Below are 26225 nucleotides of genomic sequence, written 5' to 3'. Positions count from 1 at the left end.
GTCATCATCTTCTCCCGGTTGCTACACTCATGACTGGAGTAGCTGTGCCAAAGCTGCTTGGGGCGATGTGGGGTCCATCTCATCGTTACGGATGAGTCAGTAGGAATTGTCGCGGTGCCAATGTTTAGTGTCGAGGTTGGAGGTGGTAGGGGGCAATCCATAGTTGTCGGGCAGTGGGTCCGGTTCAGGGGCTTTTATATAAGTGGTCTCAAAGGGGTCGAACGAATCTTGTTCGGAGTCGCTGGGAGTGGAACCTGGTGCAGAATTGAAATCAGGTGGCGGTTCCATGGGGTCTAATGTTTCAGTGCTATCGCTGTCGCTGTCGGTGTCATTGCTGGTCGAATGAAGGGAGAGGCGGAGTTGTGCCTCTGGGGGTGGAGTTGAAGTGGTGTCCGAGGATGGGCTGGACTGGTTGGGGAAGGGTAGGAATAGGTCGTCCATGGGCGGGGCGTGTTCATCTGTTGCTGCAAGTGAGATGTGGTGTGAGTGGTTGCTCTGTGCCATAAGCCTTAAGCTGGTTGATGTGAAACCATCCTGACTTGCCATTGGGATAAGTGATCTTATAAATGGAGGGGCTGACTTTATCTGAAATGGAGTAGGGTCCTGCGAATTTGGGGGAAAGAAATGAACTGGGGTTGTACAGGGAGAGCATGACCTGCTGCCCTAATGAAAATTCTGTGGCGTGTACTGTCTTGTCGAAACATACCTTACTTTGTTTCTTTCGTGTACCAAGCCTAACAGCTGCGGCGAGCTGGGCTGCTTTAACATTATCGAGAAACTGCTGTACTGCCTTCTCATGGGTGAGGGCGGTGACTGTGGGGCTGGCCAAATCAAGCCCTAACAAGTATTCTGTTCCCTTCATGGGTTGTCCGGTCATGAGGGTGTGGGAGGTGTATCCGGTCGAAGTGGATACCGTGTTATTTATGAACATGAGTGCACAGGGGAGAACTGTGTCCCATGTGGTATTGTGCTGTTGCACCATTTTCCTGAGGGTTGCCTTGAGGGTTCTATTCATTCGCTCTTCGATTCCGCTTGATTGGGGGTGCAAGGCAATATGGAATTTTTGTCGGATGCCGAAAATTGTGAGGACATTTTTCATGACGCGTCCTGTGAAATGTGAGCCTTGGTCTGACTCTATACTACGGGGAAGTCTCCATCTCGTGAAGATGAGCTGCGTTAGGATATTGGCTGTCGTTTTAGCCGTGTTAGTTCTAGATGGAAAAGCTTCCACCCATTTCGTGAAGGTGTCAATTACTACCAACACATACTTAAAACCATTCTTGCAGGAGGGTAGGGGACCTATGTAACCAATCTGTAAATTCGGCCAGGGGCCATTAACAGGGCGGGTGTGACTGAGCTGACCTTTCCTCGCATACCTGTCTGGATTGTTCTGGGCGCAAATTAAACAATTTTCAATGTAATGCGTTACATTGGATTTCAAATTGGGCCACCAGCAGAGAGGTCTGAGGTGGGCAAGGGTTGCATCTATCCCTTGGTGTCCATTGTTGTCATGGAATTGGCAAATAATTTGGTTTCTGCTTTGGGTGGGGACCACATAAATACCATCCTTTGAAATTATGCTGTTGTGTGTCGTTAAAGTGTTTCTTTACTTATCGTAGGGGGCTAGGAAGTTAACTTTTTTTTAAAAACTTTTTATTAAAGGTTTTCATAAAATATCAATAACAAAATGAGAAAGAAAAATTAACCCAACAGGGTTAAGTACAAAACACAATCTAAAAAAGCAACCCCCAAACCCCTCCCCCCCCTGTACATAAATAATAAATTAACATTAACACCCTGACTTAACACAACAGGTGTATACACCCCCTCAGACCCTCCAGTGTAAATAACATAAACAAAAATAAAGTCCCCCCCCCCCCCCTCGAGCTGCTGCTGCCATTGACCAATGTCTATCATTCTGCCAGAAAGTCTAAGAACGGTTGCCACCGCCTAAAGAAACCTTGTACCGACCCTCTCAAGGCGAATTTCACCCTCTCCAATTTAATGAACCCTGCTATATCGTTGATCTAGGATTCCACGCTTGGGGGCCTCGCATCTTTCCACTGAAAGAGAATCCTTCGCCGGGCTACCAGGAACGCAAAGGCCAGAATTCCGGCCTCTTTCGCCTCCTGCACTCCCGGCTCCTCTGCCACCCCAAATATTGCGAGCCCCCAGCCTGGTCTGACCCTGGATCCTACCACCCTCGACACCGTCCTCGCTACGCCCTTCCAAAATTCCTCCAGCGCTGAGCATGCCCAGAACATATGGGTGTGATTTGCTGGGCTCCCTGAGCACCTAACACACCTGTCCTCACCCCCAAAGAACCGGCTCATCCTTGTCCCGGTCATGTGTGCCCTGTGCAGCACCTTAAACTGTATGAGGCTGAGCCTCACGCACAAAGAGGAAGAATTCACCCTCCCTAGGGCATCTGCCCACGTCCCCTCTTCCCAACTCCTCTCCTCTCCCAACTCCTCCCACTTACCTTTCAACTCCACCACCAAGGCCTCCTCCTCCTCCTGCATCACCTGGTAAGTTTCCGAGATCTTCCCCACTCCCACTCACCCCCCCGAAAGCACCCTGTCCTGTACTCTGTGTGGCAGTAGCCGCGGGAATTCCACCACGTGCCGCCTGGCAAACGCCCTTACCTGTAAGTACCTGAAGGTGTTCCCCGGGGGGAGCCCGTACTTCTCCTCCAGCTGACCCAAGCTCGCGAACTTCCCGTCCACAAACAGGTCCCCCAACTTTCATATCCCTGCCCTATGCCACCCCGAAAACTCTCCATCTGTTCTTCCTGGGGCGAACCGGTGGTTCCCCCGTAATGGGGTCCACGTCGAGGCTCCAACTTCCCCCCTATGCCGCCTCCACTGCCCCCAAATTATGAGGGCCACCACCACCACCGGGCTCGTGGTATACCTCCTTGGAGGGAGCGGCAGCGACTCCGTTGCCAGCGCCGCCAGATTTGTACCCACACAGGACGCCATCTCCAGCCTCTTCCATGCAGCCCCCTCCCCCTCCACCACCCACTTGCGCACCATCGTCGCATTGGCGGCCCAGTAGTACCCACAGAGGTTGGGCAGCGCCAGCCCCGCCCTATCTCTACTCCGCTCCAGGAACACCCTTCTCACCCTCGGAGTCCCTCGCGCCCACACAAACCCCATTATACTGTTAACCCGCCTGAAAAAAGCCTTCGGGATAAACACGGGGAGGCACTGGAACAGGAACAAAAACCTTGGGAGCACCGTCATTTTGATTGACTGCACCCTACCCGCCAAGGACAGCAGCAACGCGTCCCACCTCTTGAACTCCTCCTCCGTTTGCTCCACCAGCCTTGTAAAATTAAGCCTATGCAGGGCCCCCCCAGCTCCTGGCCACCTGGACCCCCAAATATCTGAAGCTCCTCTCCGCCCTTTTTTAGTGGGAGCTCGCCAATCCCCCTCTCCTTGTCCCCTAGCTGAACTACGAACAGCTCGCTCTTCCCCATATTGAGCTTGTACCCCGAAAAGTCCCCGAACTCCCTCAGGATCCTCATTACCTCTGGCATCCCTCCCACCGGGTCCGCCACATACAGCAGCAGGTCATCCGCATAAAGCGACACCCTATGCTCCTCCCCACCCCGCACCAACCCCCTCCAGTTCCTCGACTCTCTCAGTGCCATAGCCAGGGGTTCAATCGCCAGTGCGAAGAGCAGGGGGGACAGGGGACACCCCTGTCTCGTCCCTCAGTGCAACCGAAAGTACTCGGACCTCCTCCTATTTGTGGCCACACTGGCCATCAGGACCTCATACAACAGCCTAACCCACCTGACAAACCCCTCCCCAAACCCGAACCTCTTCAGCACCTCCCACAGGTACCCCCACTCTACCCTATCAAAGGCTTTCTCAGCGTCCATCGCCACCACTATCTCCGCCTCCCCCTCCCTCGCCGGCATCATGATAACGTTCAAAAGCCTCCGCACATTCGCGTTCAACTGTCTCCCCTTCACAAACCCCGTCTGGTCTTCATGAATGATCTGCGGCACACAATCCTCAATCCTCGTGGCTAAGACCTTTGCCAGCACCTTGGCATCTACATTTAGCAAGAAAATCGGTCTGTAAGACCCACATTTGAGGGGATCCTTGTCCCGCTTAAGGATCAAGGAGATCAGTGCCCTGGACATGGTGACCACATAGGCCCCCACGTCCGGCCCCTCCAGCTCCTCCGGGCGGCCCAGAAATCGCAGATTCTTCCACCTCAACCGATTCTCCATCTCCTCGAATCGCTCCTGCCATTTCTTGTGGAGCGCCTCGTGCGCCTCCACCTTTACCGCCAAGCCTAAGCTCTCGTCCTCATTGTCAGAGATCTTTTGTCGAGCCTCTCAGATCGCCACCCCCTGGGCCGCCTGTGTCTCCAGCAGCTTATCAATAGAAGCCTTCATCGGCTCTAGCAGGTCCGTTTTAATCTCTCTGAGGCAGCGCTGTATATCCTCCTGTTGCTCCTCCGCCCACTGCCTCCATGCTGCCTGGTCTCCACCCGCCACCATTTTGTCCTTCTTTCCTCCCTTCTTCTGGTCCACCACCACCTTTTTTGTCGCCCCGCTCCTAGTTAAAGCCATATACTGATGGGGAGCTATTATTAATTCCTTCCCACACTGGGAAACATTGAAAAAGTGCCCTTGGGGGCCCTGAAAAGAGCCGAAAAGGGCGTTTTTGTGGGTGCCGCCGAATGTGCGACTTAGCTCCGCATAGCCGCAACCGGAAGTCTCGAGAGGGAATCCTATTGGCAGTGTTCGCTTCACCAATCTGCCCCAAAAAGTCTATGGAAACTCCAGAAAAAGGTCTGAGAGTCCGTTCCAGACGGGAGCTGCCGAATGCGCAACCTACTTTTTAAGATAAAGATAGATAGTTTTTTGAAGAATAAAGGGATTAAGGGTTATGGTGTTCGGGCCGGAAAGTGGAACTGAGTCCACAAAAGATCAGCCATGATCTCATTGAATGGTGGAGCAGGCTCGAGGGGCCAGATGGCCTACTCCTGCTCCTAGCCCTTATGTTCTTAAGTACTCCTCCATGGCCGCCACCGGAAACCTCGTCCCTGCTTCTTCAATGGCCTTGGTAGATTTTTTCACAGTTGTTCCCTCTGCTGCTAGAATTCACCTTTAATAGAGTTAAGTCAGATTGCAGCTTTAAGCTTGCCCTTCCCCCGCCTGCATGCTGGAAGAGGCCCCTCTCTCCCCTGCAGTTACAGCCAAATCTTTTACTGTTTCTGCTGGGTCTGGTAACCAAAAGGCATACCATTCCTGGGGGACATTGTCAGGGGAATGTTGCAGTCTTCTTCCCACACCGGGAAATGGCAAACAAATGCCGTGGGGGCCCTGTAAAAGCGCCCAAAAGTCCGTTCCAAGCGGGAGCTACTGAATATGCGACCTAGCTCTGCATAGCCGCACCCGGAAGTCTCGGAAGTTACCTTTTAAAACTTCCCTGAGCTTTTCGTCTTCCTTTAGGGCCTGAGCTAAATCTTGGATATTGGTCTGTGAGATCTGGACAATGTGTACTGGGGCACGCTCGGGGTGATTCCAAAAGTGACCATGTTTGGAACCTGCCTTTGCTAGGGCGTCTGCCTTAACGTTACCGGGGGGGGGGATGAACGATGGTGGCTACGGACTTTAATGATACAATATTTACGATCTTTTGCCGACCTGAGAATATGCTGGAGTAATGGGGCTGAGGGTAGGGTTTTTCATCCGCGGAAACAAAACCTCTAGATTCCCAAAGGGGTAGGAATTCCGTTAAACTATTGCAGACATATAGGTTGTCGGAGTATATGTCAGCTGGGGTCGGGAATGAATTGGGGTGCTCTACAATATATGCTACGGCTGCTAATTCTGCTGCCTGCGAACCGAGATGTCCAGGCAATTTCAATGATATCCTCTAATGCGTGTCCCTGCGCGTCCTCTACATAAATGCCACAACCAGTGATTTGTTTACTTTTTAAAACTGTGGAGGAGCCATCCACATAAACCTTAAGGGGTACGTCTGTGTCTGTGGGCTGGGGTCTCTGGGGTGTAGTGCCTGGTTTCGGGGGAGCTGATTTGGGTACAAAAGGTCCTGTATTGTGCCTGGTGGTGATGATCTCACACTCATGTGGGGTGCCTGCAAACTGTAAATTATTTGCTAGAAACGTGTGTGTCTTAGTCCTTTTAACTGTAATGTCCCGTCCTTGTAGGAGTAGGGGTCCATCGTGCTGCACGAATCTGGCTGACTGTGCCGTCCTTTAGTCTACCGTCTAGTAGAAGTTGGGTTGGGGTGTGCTCTGTTAAAATGGTTACGGGGTTGAGTCCTGTTATTGTAGCCGATCGCATCAAGGATCGCTGCATGCATTTCTTGGAAGGAGTACTGCAAAGGTGTACTTGCAAAGTACTGAACAGCCCAAAAAACTGCGAGCAAGTGCCTTTCGCAGGCAGAAAATCCTTGCTCTACTGGATCGAGAACTCGTGAGGCGTATGCTACGGGACCTAAACGATCGTGTCTTTCCTGGAGGAGCACGGCCGAAAGGGTTCGGTCGGTGGTTGCAACCTCAATTGCATATGGGGAGAGTGGGTCTGGTACCTGTAATTCGGGAGTTGTGCTGAGGGCTCGTTTTAATGCATCCACGACATCTGTGTGCTGTGGAAGCCATTCCCATGGGGATTGGTTTTTTAGGAGTTCGGAAAGAGGGGCTGCCTTTGTGGCAAAACCGTCGATGTTCCTGCAGTAGCCAACCAGTCCTAGAAATGACCGGAGGGCTGTGACATTATGGGGCAAGGGTAATTTTACAATGGAGTCAATGCGTTTCTGCTTGATCTCGCGTTTGCCATGGGTGATCACTGTGCCTAAATAAATTTTTCTTGGTGAATCTTGGCCTTTTTGGGGTTTACCTTCCATCCGATTTCGTGAAGGAGTCCTAATAATTCGGTGAGAAGCGAAATGTGCTCTCCCTTAGTGTCTGTCTGTAGAAGTAAGTCGTCTACATACTGGACAAGGCAATTGGGTCGGGAAAGTTTAGCTAATCCATTCGCCAGCTGTCAGTGGAAAATGGAGGGGGGTGTTGTGGAAGCCTTGTGGTAGGCACGTCCACGTGTATTGCTGTCCCTGGAAGGTGAAAACAAATTTGTATTGGCACGCTTTATCCAATGGAATGGACCAAAAGCCGTTGCTGATGTCCAAAACCGAGAAAAAGTTTGACTGGGGTCCCTGTTTTAACATTGTCTCGGGACTCGTGGCTACGGTGGGGGCTGCTAATGGGGTCACTTTGTTTAGTTCCCTATAATCGATGGTCAGTAGCCATGAGCCATCGGGTTTCCTGACGGGCCAAATGGGGCATTGTTAGTTGAGGCTACTGAACGAAGTATGCCTTGGTCAAGTAAACTTTGGATGACCTTTGCGATTTCTCCCTCTGCTTGTTGGGGGAAACCGTACTGTTTTGGGGGTTTGGGGTCGGGTCCTGTAATGTTGACTAAACCTGCTATCTTGTCGCAGTCATGCTTGTGCTGGGCAAAAGAAGCTTTGTGTCTCTGCAAAACGTCTCTAACGTCTTTGTCCTGACTAATGGCTCGTGGATCAAACCAGAAGTCGCCTACTGCGCTAATCCTGGTGCCTAGCCTCCAACTGTGAGCATGGCGGGGGCTCGTGCTGCCTTTGCCATTCTCCACACTCATTTATTTACAGGGTCGAACAAAAGATTGTGGGAGCTCATAAAGTCTATCCCCAAAATGTGTTCGGCTGTCTGGGGTAGATCTACTAAAACAACAGGGTGTTTGGTTTTAATGTTTCCTATCTGAATCGCTACAGGGGCTGTAATGTGTCCCTGCTGCAAGTGTCCTGTAAAGCTGCTGAGGGTAATAGTATCTGTGGTGGGCCATGTATCCCGTTGGAACATTGTGGAGGAATTTAGCGTGGTACGGGACCCTCCTGTGTCCCAAAGAAATTCTACGGGGTGTCTCCGGACTGTGCCTGCTACTACCGGCCTTCCGGACTTGTCCCAAAGGGTATCGCAGACCCAAGTTGGGGAGTCCGAACACTGTCAATCGGTGCCGTTCATGTCTGCGTTCTCGGAACGGGCGCTAACACTATGAATGGGCTTGGTCCTGTTCTTAATTAGGATATTTGCCTGCTGGTTTCGCTGCTATTTCTGGGGGGCATTGCACTCTCAGGCAATAGTCCTAACTGTCCGCAATTGTAGCATTTGTGGGATTTAGGCTGCTGTGGGCTGTTTCTTCCCTCATTTACCCATGCGGGGTTTTGGTGTGTCCTGACTGGATGCATGTTAGCATCTGCCTGCTCTTCATCTGCTTTTCCGTATTGTGACTTTCCCTGAAGGGACTGTTCCCAAGCTCGGGATAATCTCTTTAGTACCCATTTCTCATTGTGGGTATCGTCTGAGGGGTCGTAATTAGCGCAAGCTCTCTGTCCTGCTTCGGTCGCGTGAGAAACTAGGATTCAAGTCCATTTGGCCATATTCTCTGGTGTCAAATGGGCGCGGGCTAACTCTCCGAATACCGCTGTGAAATGAGTCCAAAGGCGTCCAGCAAACGCTGTTGGATGCTCGGTCTTTTTCTGCCTACATTTATTGAGGCCTTCTACGGGATCTCCCTTATTGTAGCCGATCGCATCAAGGATCGCTGTATGCATTTCTTGGAGGGTGCCTCCTCCTACATTTTGTGGGTCGGGAAGGGCTGCCACGACTGAGGGGTCGAGGCTCAAAACTGTGAGCTTAACTTGCTCTTTTTCATCCAGGCCGTACATGGTCGCCTGTTGCTTAACCTTTGCAAAATAATGGTGTGGGTCCGATGTGGGTTGGAACAGTGTTATTTTGTCACACGCGTCCCTTAATTGGGTGACGGTTAATGGGGTGGTGTACAGAAAATCGGGATCTCCGTTTGTTGTGGTCCTGCGCTGTGTGGTGATAGGGTTCATGGGATTGTGCTCTACCTGTGCAGTCGGGGGTGTGGTGCTTTTCTTTTCTGAGGTTTATCCTGAGTACATGTTCCATGTACATAGCGATGGGCAGTTTCATTTAACTCTTGCCAATCAGGGCCATTTTCCTGATCTAACTGGGGTCCAAATGTGTTCTGGAAACCATTTTGTACAGAGAGCAGGGATTGCAGGTCTGCAATTTGCTTTCGGCATTTGGTGTGGTCTACCGAACTCTGCCTTATGTTCCGTTGTGGAACTGTGGAGTGCTCGTAGGGCTGCTTTTAAATCGTGACATTGTTTCTTTAATTGCTCAACTTGGTGCTCTGTCTCTTCTCGTACCAACACCGCGCGTTGCGTGTCTTGGTAGGCCTTATCACATTGTGACTGAAAACTGCTTAGGTGAGCGAGACAAGATTGGTGTGCCGTTTGACATCAGCCATCTCCTTGTCCTTCGCCGCTAACTGCTCTCTAAGTTGCCTGTTAACTTTTTCGCACTCGCTAACATCTGCCTCACTATTCTTCACTCTGTCCTGAATCTCTCTGCGGAGCGTCCTCACCACCTCCTCTGTGCCTCGCAATTGTGCCAAGCAGGACACGATTGCCATTGGCTTACGAGCTTTTCCGAAGCTTTTCTTATGAATCTCGGTCAGGTTCACCCACCAAGTATGTCCTGTACTTCCGGGACTTGTTTCGTCATTTGCACAAAATTCGCTCCAAAGGGGCCATCCTTTTTCCCTTTTAGATATTTCCAGATTTCCTCTTCCCATACGGGACACTGCTCTGCTCTATTGATCGCTGCGACCTCGAATTCCTGGGGGTTCATAAGGTGTTCCATTGCCTTCATTGCCATCTCTACTGTTATCTATGGGTTTCTACCGAATTTGGAACAGGGGGGAATAAAGCGGTGATGTAAACACGGGTACGGCTTACGCTATTTTCCGGTCTATAAAACTCCCGACAGTTTTACGCAACAAAATCTATCAAGTTTACCTTGTATCCCTTGTTAGTACGCATGCAAATAACACACTTCCGAATCTTGGAGGTTTGATCGATATTGGTCTTACGCTTGTGGTTTTTACTTTTTCCAATTTGGATTTCTAACTCAAATTTGGGTTCTCTCGGAGTGACAAAGTCACTTCTAGGTCGAGTCCCGTCAAATGTTGCCAGTAATGTTGCTCTGTTTACTTGCTATAAATATGGCGATTAATAAGGTCGCCTTTCTTAATCCTAATTATGAGTATACTTTCAGAGTCGCCAGGTATCTCTCGATACCGCCACAAGGTTCAACCCGAATACCGATCAAAGAGCCAGTACTCCAGTTAGTTAGTTCAAAGTCAATACTACTTTATTTACACACAGTATGATTTACTCATGCACAATAACACTACAGGCTAAACTATATCTATCACTAACACCTATACTTAACTTCGGGTGCCCACTTAGGTCAGAGGAACAATGGCCGTTGTTCGGATCTGAGGCTGTTGGGTTCGAAGAGGTAACAGGAGAACAGCTAAGGTCGTCCGTCTGGTAGCGAGCGTTGACCTTGAACTTACTTGCTTCTGGTGATGCAGGTGGAAGGGTCTTTCCGCTTGAGAGCTGAATCCAAGAGACTGAACCTTTCGCGGGGGTTCCTTCTTATACTTGGAGGGGCTTTGCGCGCTTTTAGGCGGGCCTTAAACTTGGTCCCAATTAATTGGGCAGCTTCTTGATCATTGTCATCGATCTAAGCCAATAAAGGGGCGGGTGCCTTGATGGCTGGGCATGTCCTAGGTGGCCATTGGCCTTGATTTGTTTGTGTCTTCTGGTTGGGGTAGTGGCGCCGGAATGTCTGAGACAGTATCGGCTCCCTGAGCATTAGTCCTTTGTCCCCAGAGATGGGCCATCAATATGTAAATCGACCCAGAGTTTCGATTCCGTCTGCTGACTGCCTTCCAAATATACATTCAGGCTCTGTGCCTGCTTGTGGCTTTGTATTGTCCATTTTTCCCGATAGGCTCTGCGAGTGTCTATTTTGTATACTGGAATTGGCCACCCCAGATGGCTGCACGTCGAGTGCCATATCTAGCCACCTCTTGAATGTATTCAATGTCTTAACCTCAACTACTTCCTGTGGTAATGAATCACCACTCTTTGGGTGAAGAAATGTCTCCTCATCTCTGTCCTAAATGGTCTACCCCAAATCCTCAGGCTGTGACCACTGGTTCTGGACACACTCACCATTGGGAACATCCTCCCTGCATCTACCCTGTCTATTCCTGTTAGAATTTTCTAAGTCTCTATGAGATCCCCTAATTCGTCTGAACTCCAGCGAAAACAATCCTAACCTAGTCAATCTCTCCTCATATTTCAGTCCCGCCATCTCTGGAATCAGTCTGGTAAACCTTCGCTGCACACCTTCGAGAGCAAGAATATCCTTCCTCAGAAAAGGAGACCAAAACTGCACACAGTATTCTAGGTGTGGCTTCACCAAGGCCCTGTATAATTGCAACAACACATCCCTGTTCCTGTACTCGAATCCTCTCGCAATGAAAGCCAACATACCATTTGCTTTCTTTGCAGCCTGTTGCACCTGCATGCTTACTTTCAGTGACTGGATTGCACAAGGACACCCAGGTCCCGCTGCACACTCCCCTCTTCCAATTTACAACCATTCAGGCAGTAATCTGCCGCCTTGTTTTTGCTTCCAAAGTGAATAACCTCACTTTTATCCAAATTATACTGCATCTGCCATTGGTTTGCCCATTCGCCCAACCTGTCCAGATCATACTGAAGGATCTCTGCATCCTTATTATTATTATTATCCTGGAACTCCCCTCCATCAGCAATGTGTGTGTATGTACACCAACAAGGCAGCTCACTACCACCTACACAAGTAATTAAGGATGGTTAATAAATGCTGGGCTTGCCATCAACGTCCATCGATTCTCCGGCCCGGATGGGCCGAAGTCCCGCCGCTAAAATGCCTGTCCCGCCGGCGTAAATTAAACCACCCACCTTACCGGCGGGACAAGGCGGCGCGGGCGGGCTCCGGGGTCCTGGAGGGGGCGCGGGGCGATCTGGCCCTGGGGGTGCCCCCACGGTGGCCTGGCCCGCGATCGGGGCCCACCGATCCGCGGGCGGGCCTGTGCCGTGGGGGCACTCTTTCCCTTCCATCTCCGCCACGGTCTCCACCATGGCGGAGGCAGAAGAGACTCCCTCCATTGCTCATGCGTGGGAAGCTGTCAGCGGCCGCTGACGCTCCCGCGCATGCGCCACCTGGAGATGTCATTTCCGCGCCAGCTGGTGGGGCACCAAAGGCCTTTTCCGCCAGCTGGCGGGGCGGAAATTCGTCCGGCGCCGACCTAGCCCCTCAAGGTTGGGGCTCGGCCCCCAAAGATGCGGAGCATTCCGCACCTTTGGGGTGGCGCGATGCCCGTCTGATTTGCGCCGTTTTGTGCGCCAGTCGGCGGACATCGCGCCATTTCCGGAGAATTTCGCCCCTTGTGTCCACAATATAATTTCCAGGAGCTATAGTAATTAAGAGAAAGGCTGGTCTGCATGTTATTCTGGGTGTATTAACAAAAGCTTACCTAAACATTAGACCTGATTAAGACACCCACAAAGGCATTAGGAGTTGGGACTCACTAAAATGCATAAGTCAAACCTCTGGAGTAGAAGGGTGAAACAGGCCTAGAGCCATCACAAGAGGTTGCAGAAATACACCAACTCACTATGCCATGTAATCTTACCTGTTCAGCTAGCATTTAAGCAACTACAGAATAAATAATTTCCTCTGAATTATTTTATTACTTTGTTTCACTGTCATTATATTTAAAGGAAAGTAACATTACATCTCTTTAAAAGAATCATTCATTTAATGACATGGCTAATCAGAATTGCTGCTTGAAAGAAATGTATATCATTGAAATTAACAAAATTGAAGAGCAACCAACTTGGAATCTTCCTCTGTCATTTATTTTTTCATTCCCCTTTCTGCCATTTTTTCTTGAATTGAGTCAATCCCCACTGATATCACTCAGCTACAGTTTATTGGATGCTAGTCAACCTCTGATACCCATGGTCATACTATTTAGGGAGGTATAATCACAGCTGAGCCGAAACATGTTTTTTTCAGTAGGGGCCAGTGGATAACAAATCTGGAGTGAAACCTAGCAGGTTTTACCCTCAACTTCATATTAGGTGAATGTTTTGCATGGATTACCAATCCAGGCCTCTGAATTCATAGCCCAGTAATATAACCACAGCACTATCTGATAACGTGTTGAGGCTATTTGTAATGCGTTTATTACCGTTTGAAATCAGCTAATTCTACACATGCAAAGTATTCAAACTGGTCTTTGAATTTTTTTAAAAATGGGGCGGAATTCTCCCCCCCCACGCCGGGTGGGAGAATCGTCGGGGCACCGCGCGAGTCCCGCCACGCCGCCTCGGCACCCGCACGCGATTCTCTCCCCCCCCCCCCCCCCCCAAACCGGCGCAGCGAGAATCACGGCTGGCCGCTCGTAGAATCGCCGCTCGCCGTTTGTAACTGACAGTGCTGGCTGTGGGGGGAGCACTGGGAGCGCTGGATGTGGGGAGCACAGGCAGTGCTGGATGTGAGGGGGAGCACTTGCAGTGCTGGATGTGAGGGGGAGCACTTGCAGTGCTGGCTGTGAGGGGGAGCACTGGCAGTGCTGGCTGTGTGTGGGGTGCACAGGCAGTGCTGGCTTTGGGGGTGCACTGGCAATGCTGGCTATGTGTGGGAGCACTGGCAGAGCTGGGTATGGGGGGGCGCACTGGCAGTGCTGGGTATGGGGGGGCGCACTGGCAGTGCTGGCTGTGGGGGACAGCCAGCACTGCCGGCTGTGGGGGACAGCCAGCACTGCCAGTTCTCCCCTCCACACAGCCAGCACTGCCCGTGCTCCCCCCACCTCCAGCACTGCCTGTGTTTCCCCCCAAGGCCAGCACTGGCAGTGCTCCCACCCACACACATCCTGCACTGCCAGTGATCCCCCATACAGCCAGCACTGGCAATGCTCCCCTCCACAGCTAGCATTGCAAGTGCTCGCCCCACAGCCAGCACTGCCAGTGCTCCATCCACAGCCAGCACTGCCTGTGCTCCCCCCTCAAGGTCAGCACTATGGTATAAATGTATAATTATGCTGTAATGGATTAGAATATTTGAACACTTGTTGTACATCTGCTATGAAGACATCTTGTGTGCTTCTGTACTTAAGTAGACGTAGATTGCAGTTCTTTTTCAGAAAGCACAATGTGTGTGATGTAGATATTGGTGATCTGCTCTGGACTAACCTGCAAAGGCACTATGCTGAGTAGGAATCAATGTCCCACTCCAGTGCTTGAGCACAACGATCTAGACTGACACTCCAGTGATGTTCTGTGGGAGTGCTAAATAGTCAGATGTGACTCTTTCAAGTGAAATCTCAAACAGAGATTTGGGTGCATTTTAATGGAAATGAAACCGAGTCTTGTTTCGAGCACGTTTAGCTGGGTGTTTCCGGGTGTTGGCAGTGCCAAGAGCATCCCCGCTATTAAACAGGACTCTCTTCATTTCAGGGCCTCAGCGAGGCACTTCGTCCCATTTTCTTCACTAACGAGCCCCGCTTGCAAGTGCAAGAAGAGATCACAGCACCCTAATCTCAAGAGCCAAGCCCCCCCACCAAAGAGGGGTCCCTCAACCCCCCCTGTACCTTATCAGGGCAGGGCATCCCTGGGCCCAATCCCCAGTGTGGGCAAGATGCCACCAGGGCACCTTGTGGCTGGCGTCAGGATACCAGGGTGCCACCCTACCCAGAACCTGACCACTGAGGGACACCCAATCACCTGGGAGATAATTGCCAATACACCTGGTCCACATTGGTGGAGACCAGTGCTAAACGGCATTCACTCAGGGTCTCATGGTGAAGGAGTTAGATCCCACGCCTTGGGTAACTCTGTTGAAAGCATATTCAAGTGAACCTGACTGCACACTTGAATATGCAAATCTGGATCCCAACCTCATTGGGCGGGATCCAGATCATGATGCCTCGCGAGATCTCGTTAGATCTTGCGCAGCACAACAAAGCCGTTAAAGCTCGTGAGATGCTTCTCTATTTTGGTCGGTAGATCGTGGCCTTTGTCTGCCCTCTAGGAAATAACAAGGGTCGTATCCTGGCCAATCAACATCATAAAAGCAGGTTATCTGGTCATCATTGCATTGCTGTTTGTGAGTGGGTGTTGTGCGTACATGTTTCCTGCATTATAACAGTGACTTCATTTCAAAAGTATTTCATTGGCTGCAAAGTGCTTTGACATGTCCACTGGTTTTGAATGGTACTATATAAATGCAAGTTTTCATTTTCTTTGGATGCCCACACTCCAACACCAGCTGAGGAGGGGGATGTCACTGCGCATACACTGCACCCCTAACCACAGCATCAATCCCGCCGTCAGTGAATGGTGCACCGCCAAGAAAAACGCGATTGAGGGAACGGAGAATCCCATCCCTGATCTCTTAAAGACAGCCAGGGAGTTTAAGATTCAGATAAAAAAGATAAAAGGCTCCTATACAGTTTACTTTAAAACCTTGTTATGATCCCTTGTCCTTGATAACCATTTGTGCTGGCAGTGCCATCAGGTGCAAAAACCTGAACCCTGGGTTTCAGAACTTGACCAACAGTTGGTGTCACCGTGTTGCCTCCATGAGGTTGAGAGCTATGTGGATAGCATGTTTATTAATGTGGCCACCCCACAGTTTAAGAGTATACAGGGAGGGGGCAGCACGGTGGTGCAGTGCTGTCACACGGCGCTGAGGGCCCAGGTTCGATCCCGGCTCTGGGTCACTGTCCGTGTGGAGTTTGCACATTCTCCCTGTGTTTACGTGGGTTTCACCCCCACAACCCAAAGATGTGCAGAGTAGGTGGATTGGCCACGCTAAATTGCCCCTTAATTGGAAAAAATGAATTGGGCACTCTAAATTTTTTTTTAAAGAGTATGCAGGGAGAGAGGCAATGGGTGACCATCAGGCAGTTGAGGTAGTCCAAGAATCTCCTGAGTGCATTTCACTCTCCAACCAGTGCTGAATACAGATGAGGGTGATGGTTCACCCGGAGAGTGCATGGTACTATGTTGTATGGGATGTGGAGAATGGAGGGGCAGGTACAAGGTTCAAGGAAGACTGGGAGAGCAATAGTGATAGGTGATTCAATAATTAGGGGCAAACACAGGTGTTTCTGCAGCGGCAGACATGAATCCAGGAGGGTTTGTTGTCTCCCTGGCACCAGGTTTAAGAATGTCACTGGCTGCAGAGCATCCTGAGTGGGGAGTAATCATAGTATACATTGGCATGACCAAATAGGCAGAAAGACAAATGTGGTCCTGCATTTAGAATTTAGGGAGCTTGGTAGGAAATTAGCAAGCAGGACCTCAAAAGTAGTAGGGCGCAATTCTCCCATCGGGAGACTAAGTCCCGACACCGGAGTGAAAACCGGAGTGTTTCACTCCGGCGTCGGAGGCCGCTCCCGTCCCCCTATTCTCCTGCCCCCGGGGGGCTAGGAGTGGCGCCGCGTCATTTACGCATGCGCGGTTGCCATCCTCCCTGCGGCCGCCCCGCAAGAAGATGTCGGATGGAAATTGCGGGGCGGCGGAGGAAAGGAGGTCCTCCTTCAGAGAGGCCGGCCCGCTGATTGGTGGGCACCGATCGCGGGCCAGACCCCTTTTGAGTCCCCCCCCCCCGGTGCAGGAATGCTCCCCCCCCCCCCCCCCCCCCCCCCCCCCCCCCAAGGCCGCCCCAGCATTCCCGCGCTGTTCCCGCTGGCAGCGACCAGGTGTGGACGGCGCCGGTGGGAACCTGTCGTGTTGGGCAGGACGCTTGGCCCATCCGGGCCGGAGAATCGCCGCTCGCCCGTTACAAACAGCGAGCGGCGATTCTCCGAGCGGCCAGCCGTGATTCTCGCTGCGCCGGTTTGGGGGGGATGGGAGAATTGCGTGTGGGTGCCAGGGCGGCCTGACGGGACTCGCGCGGCGCCCCGGCGATTCTCCCACCCGGCGTGAGGGGGGGGGGGGGAGAATTCCGCCCGTAATCTCCAGACACCCCCAGTACCATGTGCAAGTGAATATTAAAATGTTAGGATAATGCAGATGATGGTGCAGGAGGGAGAGCTTTAGCTTCTTAGGACATTGGGACTGACCCTGGGGGGAGATGGGACCTGTACAGGCCAGATGGGTTACACCTAAATAGAGCCGAGACTGAGTTCTTTGCAGTGAAATTTGCTTGTGCTATTGGGAAGGGTTTCAACTAAGCTGGCCAGGAGGAATTATTTATTTATCTATTTTTAAAATAAATTTAGAGTACCCAATTCATTTTTTCCAATTAAGGGGCACTTTAACGTGGCCAATCCACCTACCCTTCACATCTTTGTGTTGTGGGGGTGAAACCCACGCTAACACGGGAAGAATGTGCAAACTCCACACGGACAGTGACCCAGAGCCGGGATCGAACCTGGGACCTCAGCGCCGTGAGGCTGCAGTGCTAACCACTGTGCCACTGTGGTGCTGCCCTACGAGGAGGAATTATTAGAGAGGAATACCAAAGTGCACAGAATACTGAATCATAGAATTCACAGTGCAGAAGGAGGTTATTCAGCCCATATAGTCTGCACCGGCCCTTAGAAAGAGCACCCTACCTACGCCCGCACCTTTCACCCTATCCCCGTAACCCAGTAACCCCACCCAACCTTTTTTGGACACTAAGGGCAATTTAGCTTGGCCAATCCACCTAACATGCACATCTTTGGACTGTGGGAGGAAATCCACGTAGACACGGGGAGAAAGTACAAACTCCGCACAGTAAGTGACCCAAGCCGGGGATTGAACCTGGGACCTTGGAGCTGTGAAGCAACTGTGCTAACCACTGTGCTACCGTGCCCCCTCTACCCTACTGGTAGAGCTAAATAGCACTAGAGTAGGGAATAGTAAGTAGGTTATTAGGTGGTTTCAGTTAAAGGGAGAAAGTAAGTTTAAATCGAGGTTAATGTGCATGTATGTGAATACACAGTGCGGTTAATAAGATTGGTGAGTTACAGGCTTAAATTGCCATGTGGAAATACGATGCTGTGGCTATAACCAACTTGGCTTAAAGAAGGCAGGACTGAGTGTTAAATATCCCTGGGGGTGTTCAGAAAAGTTATGGAAGGAAGAAAGGAGGGGGGGAAGTGGCAGTATTGATTAAGGAGAGCATTGCAGTGCTGGAGGAGAGATGTCCCAGAGGGGCCATGGACAAAATCTATTTGGTTGGATCTAAGAACCAACAAGTTGCAATTTCATTGAGGTCTATAGGCCTCACCTAGTGGAAAGGATGTAGAAGACCATATTTGTAAGGAAATTACAGAAGAGGTGCAGGAGTAGTTATAATGGAGGACTTTCATTATCGGAATATAGACTGGGACAATAGTAGTGCAAAGGGCAGAGAGGAGCAAAAGCTCCCAGAACGTGTTCACAGAATTTTCTACAGCAATATGTTCCCAGTCTGGATGAGAGGAGAGGCACTGCTGAACCTGGTTCTTGGGAATGAGGTGAGCCAAGTAGATAATTTCTCCATTGGAAAACATTTAGGGGACTGGCGGCACGGTAGCACAGTGGTTAGCACTGCTGCCTCACGGCGCCGAGGTCCCAGGTTCAATCCCGGCTCTGGGTCACTGTCCGTGTGGAGTTTGCACATTCTCCCCGTGTTTGCGTGGGTTTCGCCCTCACAACTCAAAGATGTGCAGGGTAGGTGGATTGGCCACGCTAAATTGCCCCTTCATTGGAAAAAATGAATTAGGCACCCTAAATTTAAAAAATAAAATAAAAACAATAAAAACCTGGCTGTTCAGAGGGAAGTGAAAAGGTAAATAAAAGAAGTAAAGAGGAAGTATGGATTGGCAGGTAACATAAAATACAATCCCAAAGCCTTCTGTAGGGATATAAATGGTAAACGGGTTGTAAAAGGAAGAGTAAAGGCAAGTAGGACCATAGGGGATTTATGCATGGTGAAAGGAGAACTAGTTGAGGTATTAAAGATTACTTTGCATGTGTCTTTACCAGGGAAGAAGGTGCTACTCAGGCCATGGTGAAAGAGGAGGGAATTGAAATACTAGAAGGGTTTAAAATTGAAAAGGAGGTATTAGTTAGTCTGTCTCAAAGTTAATAAAGCCCCAGGACTGAATATGATTTGTCCAAAGATACTGGGGGAAGCAAGAGTGGAAATTGCAGAGGTGTTGGCCATAGTTGTCCAATATTTTGTAGACTTTGAGGTGGTTTCAAGAGATTGGAGAATTGTAAATGTTAATCTTTGTTCAAGAAAGGTTGTAAAGATAAGCCCAGCAAATACAGACCAGTCAGTGTAACTTCAATGGTGGGGATTTTTCAGGAAACAATGGGCAGAATTCTCCAGAGCCCCCAGCATTGGATTTTCCCACAGCTGAGGAAGCTCACCATTGGCCGCCGGTGGGATCTTCCAGTCCTGCTGAAGTCGATGGAGATTTACATTCCTCTCCCTGGTGGGGAGAGCTGGAGAATTCCGCCTAATAAGTTGGGACAAAATTGATGGTCGCATAGACAAATTCAGATTAGTTAAGGAAAGCCAGCATGGATTTCTTAAAGAAAAATAGTGTTTAACTAACTTACTGGAGGTTTTTTAAAGAGCAAACATCAAGGATTTATTAGGGCCATGCTGCTGATCTGCTGTACCATGGACTTCCAAAAGGCATTTGATACAGTGCTGTACAACAGACTTGTGAGCAACGGTATAGCTCATGGGATAAAAGCGAAAGTAGCAACATGGATACAAAATTGGCAGAGTGATAGGAACAGACAATAATGGCAAATAATGGTTTTTCAAGCTGGAGGAAGGTTTGTTGTGGAGTCCCCCAGGGAGTTATTGTTGGGACCCTTACTCTCCTCAATATTTAGTTATCAGCTAGGCATTGGTGTACAGAGCACAAGTTCAAAATTTATGGCTGATATGAAACTTGGAAGCTTTGTGAATTGTGAGGAGGATAGTGTAGAACTTCAAAAGAACATAAACAAGTTGCAGGTGAAGTTCAAAGTGAACTAGTTCATTTTGGTATGAAGAACATGGAGAGGCAATATAAAAGAAAGGGTACAACTTTGAAGGTGGCGCATGAGCAGAGGGACCTGGGTCATTGGTGGCAGGGCAGGTTGAGAGAATGGCTAATTAAGAATACAGCTTTCTAGGTTTTATTAATAGGGTTATAGAATACAAGAGAAAAGAGGTTATTCTGAACTTTCATAAAGCACTAGTTTGGCCTCGCTGGAGTATTGCGTCCACTTTTGGGTGCTGCAATTTAGGAAAGATGTGTGAGAATTGGAGAGACTGCAGAAAAGATTCACGAGAATGGTTCCAGAGACAAAGAACTTGAAGTTGGTTGTTTTCCTTGGAGAAGAGAGGGCTGAGGGTAGATTTGATGAAGGTATTCAAAATCATGAGTCTGAACAGGGTAGATAGGTAGAAACTGTTCCCAATTGTGAAAGGATCAAGAACCAGTGGACACAGATTTAAAGTAATTGGCAAAAAAAGCAAAATCGGCATGAAGAAAAACATTATCATGCAGCAAGTGGTTGAGGTCAGGAATATACTGCCTGAGAGTGAATCTGCCTTCACCACAATCAAGGCAAGGTTACAGGGAGAAGACGGGGAATGGCATTAGATGAATTGGTCATTTGGAGAGCCGGTGAAGACACAGCAGGCCAAATGGCCTCCTGTGCTGTAACAATTCTGTTAGATCAATCATACTTGAAGATGTATGTCAGACTTGAACGTGACTGACCCACAAATTCCAGTAAAACATCAATCAGTTGCAAGTGAACAGTTATTGAACCTATTAATGTACAGAGGCAAAAAGGCATAAAAACCACCAAGATAAAGAAAAGGTAGTTAGTAAGCAGTTACCAAAAGAGAAAAGGAACAATGAAATCACTCAATACATCTTGAAAATCTTTTTCTTCCCTTTTTGTTTTATCTTAGCTTCAGTACCTGTGTTTAACAAAGATCCAAGGCACAAAACTATTACGTAATTGACAATAAAAGCATTAACTTTATCTATTCGGTTGCCTCTTGTGCTTAAAATCTAAAGACTTGTTCCTTTGTCAGGTACTTAAGACGTGAGTTTCCAGGACTTCCTGGAGTGAAGAGCTTCTATAGGTAGCAGGCTACAACAACCTCAACACCAATACAGACATGTTGTATGTCTAAAGTTTGCCAAAAAGACAAAGTTAAGAACCACAGTAAGTGTAGCCAGGATCAAAAGACAGACAGATTTCGTGAGTGGGCAAAACAATGCAAATGGAGTTCAATATGGGGAAGTGTGTGGGGTTATGAAGAGCTCAGGGTCAATTTAGTTGTATTTGTGACATTTGTAATGATGGAGAATGGTGACAGCTCACGTCCTATGTTGAACGTCAATCATCCACCCAATAGTCGACTCTTTCTGGTCATCAGTAAATCAATATCAGAGGAGGCAATTAGAGAGAAATTTTCCCTCTTCGGTGATATCCAGGATATTTGGCTAGTGCGTGATAAACAATCCAAAAGCCATAAGGGCATCGCCTATGTGAAGTTTAGCAAATCATGGCAGGCTTGTAAAGCGATGGAGGTCATGCATGGCAAGACTCTCACTGGGGACACCAAACCTATCAAGGTGTTCATTGCACAGTCTAGAGGATCTAAGAGCCACCGTGATGTTGAAGATGAGGAGTTGACTAGAATTTTTGTTATGATTCCAAAATCCTATGCAGAAGATGATCTGAGAGAAAAGTTTAAGGATTTTGGAGATATTGAATACTGCAATATTGTCAAGAATAAGAAAACTGGGGAGGGCAAAGGCTTTGGTTATGTGAGATTTCTGAAACCATCTCAGGCTGCTAAGGCCATTGAAAACTGTGACCGATCTTTTAAGGCAATACTTGCGGAACCAAAACATAAACCTGCCTATTCTGAGAATAACTATGTGGGAGGGCTCAAAGAAAAATTATTGTCATATGGGTCAGGATTTCATCATCTAAAAGGTCAAAATATATTACCTTTTCATGGATTTAGCAGCATAGAAACAAATGAAATAAGAGGTGATGAAAGGAGAAGAAAATCAAGAGATGGTGAAATGAGAGGATTTGGTGAGATGTGTGGAGCTGGTACAATGAGAGGAACTGGTGAAGTGAGAGGTAGAGAAAGAAGAGCTGGTACAACAAGAGAAACTGGTGAAATGAAAAGTGGAGAAAGAGTTGGTGAAATGAGAGGTGTCAATGAAATGGGAGAAAGAAGGACAAGTGATATGAGAGGACTTGGTAAGATGGGAGGTGGTGAAATGAGAGGAATTGGTGCGATGGGAGGAATTGGTGGGATGGGAGGAATTGGTGGGATGGGAGGAATTGGTGCGATGGGAGGAATTGGTAGGATGGGAGGAATTGGTGCGATGGGAGGAATTGGTGGGATGGGAGGAATTGGTAGGATGGGAGGAATTGGTGGGATGGGAGGAATTGGTGGGATGGGAGGAATTGGTGGCATGGGAGGAATTGGTGGGATGGGAGGAATTGGTGGGATGGGGAGTGATGGCATGGGAGGAATTGGTGGGATGGGGAGTGGTGGCATGGGAGGAATTGGTGGGCTGGGAGGAATTGGTGGGCTGGGAGGAATTGGTGGGCTGGGAGGAATTGGTGGGATGGGAGGAGCTGGTGAAGTGGGATGTGGTGCAATGAGAGGAATTAGTGAGATTATAGATGGTGAAATGAGTGGAGCTGGTCACACAAATGTTGGTGAGATGAAGGAAGATGGTGAAAAGAAAGTAGTCAGTGAAATGAGAGGCACTGGTGAGATGAGAGGTATTTGTGAAATCAGAACTGGTGAAACAAGGAATGGAGAAAATATTACTACTTGTCTTTCAGTGTCTACTAGATGCCTGCTTACACATGAGCAGATTTATAGTCTTTTCGATGTCATCCCAGGAATTGAATGTTGTGAAATTCAGAGAGACCCCAAAATAGGTTATGCCATTGTTCGGTACAACAATGTGGCATCAGCAGTACATGCCAAAGAAAAGTTGCACGGATTTGAGTACCCGCCTGGTAATCAGCTGAGAGTCAATTACATTGAAGGTGCCCTTGGTGAGAGGTGTTCAAACCCAGTTGGAATGATGGCCTTGCAACTTGTGGCAGCTCAGTTGATGTCAATAACCTGTAGCAATTCTGTTGGCCATCAGATGGATCCTTCTTCATCTGGTTTTAGAGGAAGCACTAGTATTCCAATATCTCAGTTGCAGGTTGACTTTGTTGCACCTACACCTCAAAATGGTGATCCTCCAAGAGAAGATTCAGTCAAACGCCAAAGAACACACTGAGACGTTTCAAGAGAGGGGACATATCAGTTGGCTAACTGTCAGACCAATTTAAAAATACCCAGTAACTTCCAACTGAGCAGTTAACTTTATTTACTTTTACTTTGTGAGAATGAGCAACAAATGAAGATCTTGACATAGTTTAATTCACACTATTCAAGATAGGAATTTTCAAAGACTATAACTTGTAGAAATGTGCTTGAATCCATGTAACCTTACAATCCCAGTTAATTTGGATTATACCTGTTCATGTGCAGTCTTACATAACGTGTATGCCGCAAAATAAAACTTGCTTGTGAGTTATTCTGGTTTTGTATACTTGCTGCATAATTTTATTCCACACTATTGTGATTGAGATACAAAGCAAATTAAGCCCACATTTCAATGTATAAACCCAAGATTAAGTTTACCACTGGTAGGAACAAACTATAATTAGGTTTAATCTTACTTGGCCAAACTAAGACTGCAGCAAATCTAATGCTGGTCCTGGATTTCAAGAGGACTAACAAAAATGACTGATTATCTGGCAAAAGTTGACTGGGAAGCCCTCAGACAGGAAATCAAATATGGAGGACAAATTAGTTATATGTTAAATGATTTTCAAATGTCTCAATGATTAAAATGATACACAAAAAAACAATTTTGGATGACAAGGAATGCACAGAGGCAAATTTAATTGAAACTGAAGGCATTTAGGATACACATTTTGGATATTTAACTCAGAAGAACAGGGATAAGTATTGCATACAATTGAGGGAGACGAAAACAGCCATAAGATTAGCCAAGATATTTCTAGAAAAAAGATGGTTTGTTATAAAAAGAGCTATTTCAGCTAATGTTAGTCAGAAGACCATTAAGGACTGTATAGGGCCACACAAATAGGTACTGTTGGACTGATTCTCAACTTATGGTAGAGCTGCCGATTGACTCTTGCATATATACCCGTAAATAATAATTATCTTCCATATTTGGGCAGGAGGTTGATGGGCACATTGGTTTTGGTTTGTGATACGAACATCAATTCACACAAGACAGAGAGTTGAAGTGAACAGTGGCTTTAAACAACTAGAACAGTGCCTGCCTGCGAATGCTCTGCACTGAGAGCTGCCTACAGGGCAGCTGCTCTATATACCTCCCATCAAGGGGGCAGAGCCAGGGGCGGAGCCCACAAGGGCACCAACATGATACAAGCGGTGTAATACAGTACAATGGTCCATAGGTGGAGCCCACAAGGGCACAACATAGTACAATGTAATACAGTGGTGAATGGTTACCATAATACGTTCACTGCATTCACCCCCTGTTAAAAAATTGAAGTCCGGCGGGGGTGAAGGGCTCACAGGTTGAGTCTGTCCGGCACCCTGACCGTGCGCTGCGATCGCCTGAGCTCTGGTTTCGCAGTGGGCACGGGTGTCAAACTCGTCGGTGCAGGCATGGGTGTTGAACTCGTCGATTCGGGCACGGGTGTGGACTCCGGGAGCGTGTCTTCTGGAGCTTCGCCCTGTAGGTCGGCGATGGGAGGGGGTATAGGAGGGGTTGTGGAGGCCATGTAGGGGCGGGGGCGCTGTTCGGTGTTAGACGTTTTAGTTGCTGTGAAATGAAGAGTCTAAAGTTCTTGTTCCTTTTCACCAAACACCATTTATTTCACTTCCACAGCCTCTGCACAAAACTCTTACAAAACACACCACCTCCCAGAGGCCACTTGAAACCCCTTTACATATCAGTGTCAATTAATGGATACTTAACATAAATGAGACAACTAATTGCAATGTCTCTTAACCCATTACTTAACAGTCTCCCCTTCCTTGGAGAAAAAAAAATAATTAGGTGAAAACAAAATTTCAAGAAACTCAAAAACACACACATGGGGCGAAATTCTCCTACCCGCCCCGCCACATTTCTGCCCCGACCGGCCGGCGGGAGTCTCCGTAACACCGGCCGGTCAATGGGGTTTCCCATTGTGGGGCAGCCCCACGCCGTCGGGAAACCCCCGGGCGCCGGCAAAATGGAGACTCCCGCCGGCGGAGAATGACGCCCAAGATGTTCCCCCCCCCTTTTTTTTGTTTTTTGTTTGTTTGGACGAGAAAGAAAGAAAAAAAAACAGTCACAGAAACAGGCACCCTTCATTAACAATATCCAAAAGTTTCCGTGAACTCGCCCCTCTTTTCGTAAAACAGTCTGACAGTTGATAGCTCCTGTCGACCCATTTAATTTTTGTTATTTTCCCTCTGTTAAACATCTGCTTCAAACTTGCGATGTCTATCCGTAACCTCGTTTCATTGACACTTTTTGTAGAGTGCACATTTTCCCACAGGGATTTATTGTCAATGTGACAGTCAATAGGTATATTACCCAAATCCCCTAATCCCAAAATTTCTGTCAATATCATACTTATATAAAAAGCCATATCCACCGCCTCTATAAGGCTTAACGTCTCAGCAGCTAAAGTGCTTTTTTACCACTCTCCTTATTTTCTTTGTTTCCCACACAAGTGGGCAACATTTACCATTGTTCCCCAAAAGGAAAATTATAAAACCTCCTGCGCTTGAAACCCCATCACATAAATTTGCGTAGGACGCATCACTATAAACTATGAGTTTCAAGTGCTTAAGGTCACCTGAAACCGGGATCTTCAAAAGACACTCCTGCATTTTTAGTTTGGCCAACGCTTTATTTGCTCTTATTATGTCTTCCACTTTGGGATCATTCAATTTTGTACTCAACTCTAAGACATCAAAACTCACGTCCGGTCTAGTCTGTCTACCTAACCAGTTCAGTTGCCCAATTAAACTTTGCGTTGCTCTTTTTCTATCTTTGAAACCATTGTGTCTTTTTGTGAAACTCGGCCATGACTAATTGCTATTGGGGTGATGCTTTCCAAATAAGATTGCTGACGTAAAGTTGCCCCTAACTTAGTCTGTCCAATTTCCAG

The 26225-nt window shown here is 48.3% G+C and overlaps 1 protein-coding gene across 1 annotated transcript in view; it reads left to right on the top strand.

Annotated features, from left to right (window-relative positions):
• The window catches only part of LOC140387137 (RNA-binding protein 45-like), a 51118-nt gene extending 27552 nt beyond the window's left edge, over positions 1 to 23566 (top strand). Inside the window, exon 4 of the mRNA XM_072470148.1 lies at positions 21058 to 23566. Coding sequence (XP_072326249.1) covers positions 21152 to 23296 — 2145 coding nt within the window. The 5' untranslated portion in view covers positions 21058 to 21151 and the 3' untranslated portion in view covers positions 23297 to 23566. The remainder of the gene's footprint in view (positions 1 to 21057) is intronic.
• Positions 23567 to 26225: the final 2659 nt, after the last annotated feature.

The sequence above is a fragment of the Scyliorhinus torazame genome, chromosome 12 (genome assembly GCF_047496885.1).
Source record: "Scyliorhinus torazame isolate Kashiwa2021f chromosome 12, sScyTor2.1, whole genome shotgun sequence".
NCBI classification, from domain to species: Eukaryota; Metazoa; Chordata; class Chondrichthyes; order Carcharhiniformes; family Scyliorhinidae; genus Scyliorhinus; species Scyliorhinus torazame.
This window is presented reverse-complemented; position numbering and strand designations above follow the sequence as displayed.